The following is a 9,445-nucleotide window of genomic DNA, read 5'->3' as shown; positions in this document are numbered from 1 at the left end:
AGGAAGAAAATGGGATAAACAGGTTCGGTGGATGCAGTCCCTGCCACTTCAATATTCTACTCCTGACGGGCCACACACATTGTTGTTCGTGGGTTAGGCCATGTAACATATGGGTCATTCGAATATCTATGCCTCCATACACACAACACAAAGAGGTTCTTTTTTCTTCATGCACATGGAAAATAAGAGTTTGGTGCAAACACTGCTAAAAATACACCCATAGCTGGTCTATACATCTTATACAAATGTCTTTTTTAGCTTAGGTTTCTCATCATGATGACCATATTTTAAAACTAAAACAATGCTTGCTTAGCTGGTCTGTACATGTTATACAAATATTTTCTTTTTCCAAACTCAGATTCCACAACATGATAAACATATTTTCAATATAGCATGGTTTAACACATGATCCTTGCAAAATGAAACTATTTTCATCGACAACATGGCTTTAGCAGGTCTCTGCGCCATTTGGCGCAACGGGTCAACTAGTTGTGAATAATTCTAAGAGAACCGAGATGTGTATCATGCTAAAACATGTACACCTGCAAAATATATGATCAAATTTGTCTTGTAATCTATAGGATAAACAAAACAAAAAACCAAGTATGTGAGGGAAAAGCAATGCTTAACATGATGGATTTATGTTGCGAAGCAGCAAGGGCTATGGACAACGGAGACATGAGAGCGATCAGATTAGTAATAAAACATGACACACATCATTATCAGTAGCAATTTGTAATGCCTCATGAGGGCATAAGAGAGAAAGCCTACACTGCTTACAAACAAGATTTATTCTTGGATAGTAATACAACATGACACACATCATTATCAAACCATACGAAGAACCGACGCAACAGATAGCATCTAGCTCAAAGGCTATATTGGGATTCTAACCATGCATAGCTACTAGTACACTCCAGCTACTAATCATAAGCACTACCATACTGGGAAAGCATGCCTGCATCACCAGAAGACATTCCCCTTTTTGAATCATCGCTAGACCTTAGAATTTCTGGGATGAAAGAAGCATCCCCTGTTGTAGCCATTGACTACATTGAATTATGAAGATCGTAATACGGATTCGGTGAGAAACCAGAACCATACTGGGGGCGGGATGAAGTTAACATGATATGACTAGCAGGGTTTCTTGAAAAGACGGTCTGCCGACTTGACGTCAAACTGAACCTTGAGCCATAGCCATCAGTGGAACACACCTCGTTTTGGGGAAACGGGTCTGTTGGCAACCGGAACAAGCCAGCAGGGCCAACTGGTACCTTTGCATCATCACCTGGTAAACTGATCCTGCTAAGGTAGTCTTCTGATGCTGGCAGTGTCAATATTTCCTGGCTAAGCCGTTGTGACATGCAAAGTGGAAGTTCTGTGTCGTCGACTTGCAAATCATCATCTGTGTAGTGATCCTCTGGTGCTGGAAGTGCCAACATGTCTTGCCTGGGTGGACTTGCCCTGCCCAGTTTTTCCCTGAGGGACATCTTGGCACGTTGAAGTGCCTCTAGAACACCTCCCACATCATCACTTGAGGGTGGCTGCATGTCAATCTGGTTATCGGTATGGTTATGAAAGCATGACGAGCTCCATTCAGACACTTTGCTTTTAGGGGTATCACTTAAAGGACTTCCAAGTGATGGTGTGGTTACATAGTGCTCATAAGAGCGAGCATTCCCATGGTAGCTTGAACCACTGTCTGAATTCCCATCTCCTTGACCTTTATTATGTACTGCATTTGGGCTGCTATGATAGCCTTTTTGTGGTGAAGAAGCTGATCTTCCAAGATTATTCCCACTCCCTTCAATAATTTTAGTATAACTTTTATGTACTAGTTCATCCTTCCTAGCATGCAATTCATCAACAACTGAAGCAACTACTGCAGTAGCCCGCTCAAAATCATTATCAGATCCTTCAGACTTCCCAATAGCACTTACATTTCGAGCATTTGTGGACAAGCCAAAGGCAGATTCGTTCGACAAACACTCCGATGGACTGTTAATTCCAGAGAGATCTCTTTTATCCCTTGATCGTGCCTCTTCACCAACTAGTTCTCTATTCACAATCTGCGCAGCTCTGCCCCTCTGTCCCCATGTTTTTCCATTCTGATTTAACTTATTATCTCGGTCAACATCATCCTGGGAGTTGAAATGCAGAAGTACAAGTCAAATAACAAAAATCCTAGTATTTTTAAGTTCTATATCCAGCAACTGCAAAGTTCACTACACAAATAAAGTAAAAGAAAATTGTTTGGTTTACATTGACAACAAGTACTTCATGTTAGCAGAATAAAAATCATTCCAAAACACCATATGCAAGTTTGACTAAAGAGGAACACGGTAACTTGCAGTCTACTATTTCAACAAGCAAATTGATGACTATCAGGTCCATTAACTGCTTAGATCGCCAACTCTTGTAACTACCAAACCCATCTCAAGTTCTTAACACGGATCATATATCCCTATGAAACGGCATCAAAATGCAAGGTTAATCTTTCAACATGGTTCAATGTGCATACTTATCTTACGGGAAGAAGTACTAGCACCATAAGTATTGTATCTAATAATTCGTTGTTGATACTCGAATGAAAGTAAGTGTGCACGTACCGAAGTTGAATCTCGGCTCCCATTGAATTTCTTCTCCCACTCCCTCTGAGCATTTTCTTGTGCCTCATACTGCCCAATCAGCGCAGCCTGATTCTCAAGGACTCTCTCCATCTCCCCACCCTTCTCATACTCACTGCCACCACAAGAACCTCGCCCGTCTTGGCCCACCTCACCATCCAAATCATGTTGCTCATCGGTGCAATCAGATTTTGCCTGGCCCTCCTCCAGACCCTCGGCAGCATTGCCCTTGCCATCCCCACCTTCAGCCTGCAACCTGTTACAACAATAGTATGACTACAGCATGTTAGATAAGCCAATGCACAACTACAGACCAAGAATCAGCACAGAACAGTTTCAGCAAATGTGGTTGTGTGCCTGGACCTCGGCTCCTTTCTCCGGATCTTCCGGCAGGACTGGCCCGGCTGGTACTTGGGCGAGGAATCCGCGGCGAGCAAGTAAAAGTAGATCCTCCTGTGGCCATGGCCGTGCCGCTGCCTGAGCTGCCTGGCTTTGAGATGCGGATGCCGCCTGTCCGCGCCAGGGCTGGCGGCGCGGCCCTTCCAGGAGAGGCCCCCGGGCCGAGGCGCCCCGGCCGGGCCTCCGAGCTCCGAGCCCGACAGCGCGTCCTCCGCCTCCCCGCGGGGTTCGACGCTCCCGTGGCCGGGGGCCTCGGGGGTGCCGCCGGCGCCGTCGTCGTCGGAGCCGGAATCCGCGGCGTCGGAGAAGCCCTGCGAGTCGAGGATGGCCAGCACCTCGGCGGCGGCCCGCTCCGCCTCCCGGCGCTGGGCCGTCACTGCCCGGAGCTGCCCCTCCAGCTCCGCGACCTGCAGCGGCGACAGGCAGTCAGTCGGCAATGCCGCAGGCAGAATGCGCGGGACGGGAGCGCAGGGGCGCACATACCCGGTTGGCGAGCTGGTCGGCGCGGTCCTTGGCGGCGCGGGAGACGGAGCGCTCGGAGAGGAGGCGCGCGCGGAGGAAGTCGATGGTCATGGCCGTGGTCGCGTCCGCCGCCGCCGCCGCCATCGCGAACGAACGAGCCCGCCCGCTCCGGATGGCCCTTTCGTTTTGGCTATGGGAGGAGCGACCGCCCCAGCGCGCCGGAAGGAAGTCCGTCACGACGGGGGTCACGTGGCGCCGGTGGTCTCTCTCTTTTCTTTTCTTTTTGTTTGTCCCCGGCCCGCCCGCTTCCGCGTTACGCCACTGGCGCCGTGCCCAGCGGGCGCGTGGGACGTGGTCGCCGTAATCGACAAGGCAACGCGGCAGTAATGATAAACCACCACCGGCGTGTGGGTGGGTGTATCGACAGGTAGGGCTGCAACAAAAGATTGAGTTTCGTGAGCCGTGCTCGAGTAGTACGATCTTCTTGCGTACCTCGACGGACTCCATGGGCGTGTTTGGCAGCCGTAGTGAGCGGGCCTGGCTAGCTCAAGTCTGGTTCACATGAGGCTGGTTACGCAAATGCAGCCTCTAAATTAACATCTGCAATATATTTGGTTGACCGCATTTAGCTTTCATGCATTAGAGGCTAGCTTAGCGCATGGTGCTTGGTTTTTCGCATTGTCTGAACTCACACATAAGCCAGCTGTTTGATTGCATGCAACGCCTGTTGTCTGATAACCTCTTCGGTGCGGTGGTGAGGTTACCAGCACACATCGGCATCAGGAAGAACACACACAACAAAACATAGTAGTACTAGCAGTTATAAATATTGTGCCACACATAAACAGACAAGTTCAAACGCAAATCAGTTCGATATTAAACTAAAGCAAGTGGAACATACGAGGGGTTGTCCTACGCATTCACGGCGAAGGCGTCGTCGTGCCTCCCGCACCTTGTCATCACTTTAATGCCTTCATCATTGAAGACGATGACCTTCAGCATGTCAGGAGTTAGCAGCTTGAAGGTCACCATGAAGCCTATCTTGATCTGATGGATGGTGGCGAAGGTGGCCCAACCCTGATCGAGGGTGACCCTGCCATTCAACAGTCGGACAGTGACCCTCCAGAAGCAGCCGGTGTTCGTCTTCAGTTTGAACTCCTGCGGCACGGACGAGAAGTGCCTCGTGAAGTCCAATGGCATAGGTATGGCATCGAGCTGGGGGGGGGGGGGGGGGGGCAGGATCACCTTGCAGAAGGTGGTTGACCCTCCCACCTCATTGTAGTGGCCGTAGTTCCGGCGCTTGCCAGTGGGGGGCACCTCCGGCATGTCGTCGTCCGTGCCCGGGCTTTGGACGGGCGTCACCTCGTCCTTGCCCTTGCCCTGCTCCTTCGATGGCACCACCTCATTTCCATTGTTATCCGTGTTGATCTGCATTATGAAGAGGTTCAAAGGCTGGGTCAGCATCTGCATTATGAACATTGCAACGTTGCCATTAAAACCCACGCTGGTGTGCCCCTTTATTAGCCCACCTTGTCGGTCACCACTTACCCAGTCTCTCACTGTTCCTCCAACCTAACGCCATGAACCCCAACCCCAACGCCAACCCTTTCCCCTGGGGCATTGGATGGAGGGCTTTTTTCCTAGGGTGCTCGCTGGGTGACCGCACCAAGTTTGAGGACACCATGGAAGTGTGCTCAAACTTCAGCAACATGGAGGAGCTACACAAAGAGTCAGACGTTGTGGTGAAGAAGGCAACGCCGGAGGAGTTAAAGACACTGATTCCTGACACAACAAAGGACGCTATGTCAGTCGAAATACTTTGTTGGGCCATGAATCAGGTTGAATCCGGCGATGCTAGACAGAGAGCAAAGTGGGCCGTGTACAGACAGTACTGGCGTCCTCATGACCATCGTGCCGACGTGTACTTCACCACAAATATTGTGCCTACGAAAGGGGAAGAAGAGCATGCGGTGGCGATGATTGTGAGGGCGACAGGAAACCAAAGCATGCCAATCGAGGTGGACTCCGACGAGGAAGAAGAGACGATGGTGCAGGAAAAGACCAAGACCAAGGCCACCCACCGCCTTCATGGTGCCTGAGGCTAAGATCTGCGCGTACTATGTAAGATGAACCCTAATCCCCCATTACTTTTGTACTCAATCCGGATTTGGAACCTCACATGTGTCCTGGTAGTCATGACGATGTTATGGTCGCTCCTATGGTGTTTACCCCGATTCCCCATTCCCCTAACGCGGATCAAATCGAAACTCGAATCGAATGTGATGTAGTAGGCGAGGAGGGGGAGGGATAGCTTACTACTATTGCCAAAGTATCGTTGCGGATGCCGGTGAAGGTGGTCGGAGGTCGACTTGTTGTTCTTCGATCTGTTGCACGCCGCTGCCGCCGTCGATGAGAGTGGAGAGAGGGGAGAGGGGAGAGCAAGCGGTGATGGAAGGTGAGGGTAATAACTGCCGGCGCTTCGGGAAGCAACGTAGCTTCTCGAGAGTGGCTCCTCGTGTGCAGCCCCCGTCGCCCACGTGCCTCGCTCGGGCCTGACTCACGAGAAACTGCCAATTCGAGCATAGCTCGCGGGCCTGGCTCGAGGGTGCTTTAAAGTTCGTGCGATGTACGCTAAATAGTGTATCCATGCCAACCAAATAGCCCAAACTCTTCTCACCCGGGCCTTATTCGGGCAACCAAACGTGCCCCATATGAATGGAGTTGAGCATGATGAGTTGTAGCTCGATGGAAAAATGAGCACAACACCACCTACAACGGGTGCATTACGCCAGAACTTTGTATGATCTTTGGCCATTAATATTGTATCCAAATTAATCTGTTGTGAATCCTTCTCTTATGGTACCATTAACTACCGTCTTCCGGTTAGGAGAAAATAAACCAAACTACTCCGAAGAAATATATGGTATCACCTTTTCGATCAAAATAGTATTTATGGTGTTTTTGTTGGAAATATGAGGAGTTTACCGAATGATTTTATTAACAGAAATAGTAGATAAAGCATGGCTAGTATAGCAGTGATAAAATAAGCCATGTGATTTGACAAAGAGAAGGTAAACAACATGTTCATATATGAACCGTAACTAAACATATCTAGAGCAGACAGTATAGCAGGTTGCATATATGAAATAGAGTCTAACATATGTAGGGCAAATACTAGAACCGGGAACTGTAGCAGAACCTCTAATAGAAATGGGAGAGACACGTACGTGACAGCAGCAGGAGCAGAGGCACTGGACTTGGGGTCGGTGTCCTCCATGTCGTCGAGGAGGTTGTCGACGTCGGGGAAGTAGTCGTCGTCGGGGAAGTAGTCGTCGAAGTCCGGGGCGTCCGTGACGAAGAAGTCAGTAGTCGCGCAGAGCGCTCCCCAAAAACCTTATCACCCTTCTCCCGTACAGGACTCAAAGAGGTGCGGTTTCGGAGCCTACTGTCCCGACCTGCGGTGCATGCCGCAAGCCGGGATGGGGAAGATCATAGCAGCAGCGCAGTGCTCAGGAACCGGTGGCGAGAGGAGGAAGTAGTTCTGGTGCATCTCTCTGAGAGGAACGACCTCCCTTTTATAGACGCAAGAGAAGGAGGCGAGAGGCTGCGCAGGAAGCTGAAGGGAACACGGGAGACAAAACGAACATGCAGCAGTCGAAGAGGCGCGCCGTTCGGATTCAGTGTCCACTACAGAAAAAATGTTTCAGCTTTCGAGTGACCTTTCGTATACCCGTAGTGCGTGGCAAAAATTTAGACATTGGCTCATTCCCGCAACCCGCGGCGCGTCGTGTTGAGGCGTGGCGTGGCGTGGCGTGGCGTGGCGTGGCGAGGCGGGCGGCGAAGGAGGAGCGCGCGTGGATGTCCCTCTTGTTCTCATGCTCATACAAGTGGGGAAAGAACCTCCCTTATAAGGAGGTCCAACTCCCACTCAACTAGCAATGTGGGACTAAACATTAGTAGTATCCCTTGCCTTGCACAAATGGGCTAAGTGGGCCTCTAGGATTTATTTAGAATTTCTGAAATAGTTATTGGGCTGTCCCAAAATAGACTAATTCCAGCAATCCCACACCAGATCCCAGAGGCACACAAAATTTGCCTTTGGTTCCAAAACACTGTTTTATATACCGGTACTGCAGTGGAGACTGTTAAGTTGAACTTCCACCTAGAACTCTATGCTACACTAGTAAGCAACTTGAACGGTGGACTGGGCCTTGAACTGCAAGTTTTCTGCGAATCTAGCTTCACATAAAGCCTTGACCGATACGTGGCTACCGTGGGTCTTCCCCGCGGGTGGAGCTTATGCGTCATACTCCGAGACCTTTCATGAGTTTACTAGATAGAACCCTACTCTCATAGATTGCGACGTTTAACAATCAGACTCATATAGGTGCGTTCTTCAAAAGATGTTCTGCAGGACAACATCTCTGCTTCAAAGAGCCACTTAGAACACATTAAGATATACATCAACCTGCCATGCAGATTAGGAGAGTATTACATCTTCATGGAGTGGTATTTTTAACAATAAGGATACTCTCCTCCCAGTTGACCAACAGCTTGTCTTCCACATCTAATTCACGGGATCTCCGATCACAAAGAATAGGTTACCACTGTGAACAACTCATATTGTGGGTCTCATACCCATCTCCCTCGATGCATTATCTATCACATTACGTGATAGACCCTTAGTAAAAGGATATGCCAGATTTTTAGATGTTTGGATATAATCCAATGCAATAACTCCGGAGTTTTTCATTTTTCTGACAGACTTTAACCTTCTCTGAACGTGTCTCGATGACTTCATGTTATCCTTTGAGCTGCTCACTTTTGTGATCACAGTTTGATTGTCACAGTTCATAAGGATGCCCGGTACAGGTTTCTCAACTACTGGCAAGTCATTCAAGAGCCGACGAAACCAATCTGCTTCGACCGTAGCTATATCTAGTGTTGTGAGTTTTGCTTCCATTGTTGACCTCGTTAAGATGGTCTGCTTGCAAGACTTCCAAGAAACAGTGCCACCTCCATGAGTGAATACATATCTGCTCGTGGCATTTATCTCATCAGCATCTGAGATCCAGTTTGAGTCACTATACCCTTCAAGCACCTTTGGGTGCCCGGTGTAGTGAATTCCATAATTTGCAGTGTCTTTCAAATAACGCAAAACTCTCTCTAGAGCTTTCCAATGCACATCTCCTGGTTTTGAGACAAACCGGCTCAATTTGCTAACAGCAAAAGAGATGTCAGGTCTTGTAGCACTGGCTAAGTACATAAGCGAGCCAATGATCTGTGAATATTTCAATTGGTCTCTAGCAATTCTCCGATTTTTTCGAAGCAACACACTAGCATCATATGGTGTTGGAGATGACTTGCAGTCGCTGTAGCCAAAGTGACTCAAGATCTTTTCCATATAGTGAGATTGAAGCAATGTAATCCCACCATCATCATCTCTCAACAACTTGATGTTCAGAATGACTTCAGCCACTCCTAAATCCTTCATCTCAAAACAGCGAGATAGGAAATCCTTGACCTCCTTAATAACATTCAGATTTGTTCCAAAAATTAGTATGTCATCAACATACAAGCAAAGCATAACTCCCTCGCCCCCATGATGGCGATAGTACACACATTTGTCAGCTTCGTTCACAACAAAGCCTGCAGGTGTTAAAGTTCTTTCGAACTTCTCATGCCACTGTTTGGGTGCTTGCTTGAGTCCATACAAAGACTTCAGCAACTTGCACACTTTACCTTCTTGGCCATCTATTACAAACCCATCTGGTTGTTCCATATAAGTTTCCTCATCCAACTCTCCATTTAGGAAAGCAGTCTTAACATCCATTTTATGAACGAGAAGACCATGTGAGGCAGCTAGTGAAAGTAGAACTCGAATAGTGGTCAGTCGAGCCACAGGTGAGTAAGTATCAAAGAAGTCTTCACCTTCCTTTTGGGTATAACCCTTAGCC

The 9,445-nt window shown here is 48.6% G+C and overlaps 1 protein-coding gene across 1 annotated transcript; it reads right to left on the bottom strand.

The window, feature by feature from the left end:
- Positions 1–679: 679 nt before the first annotated feature.
- LOC123135128 (uncharacterized) lies at positions 680–3,830 on the bottom strand. Its single transcript, XM_044554232.1, has 4 exons — positions 3,510–3,830; positions 2,991–3,433; positions 2,610–2,883; positions 680–2,141 (listed from the first exon to the last, which is right to left on the bottom strand). Exons 1-4 carry the CDS (start codon positions 3,630–3,632, stop codon positions 1,050–1,052), a joined length of 1,932 nt encoding a protein of 643 aa, XP_044410167.1. The 5' UTR covers positions 3,633–3,830; the 3' UTR covers positions 680–1,049.
- Between the last annotated feature and the right edge of the window lie 5,615 nt (positions 3,831–9,445).

This window comes from Triticum aestivum, chromosome 1B (assembly GCF_018294505.1).
Source record: "Triticum aestivum cultivar Chinese Spring chromosome 1B, IWGSC CS RefSeq v2.1, whole genome shotgun sequence".
NCBI lineage: Eukaryota > Viridiplantae > Streptophyta > Magnoliopsida > Poales > Poaceae > Triticum > Triticum aestivum.
Note: the sequence above shows the minus strand (reverse complement) of the source record. Positions and strands in the feature narration are given on the sequence as shown.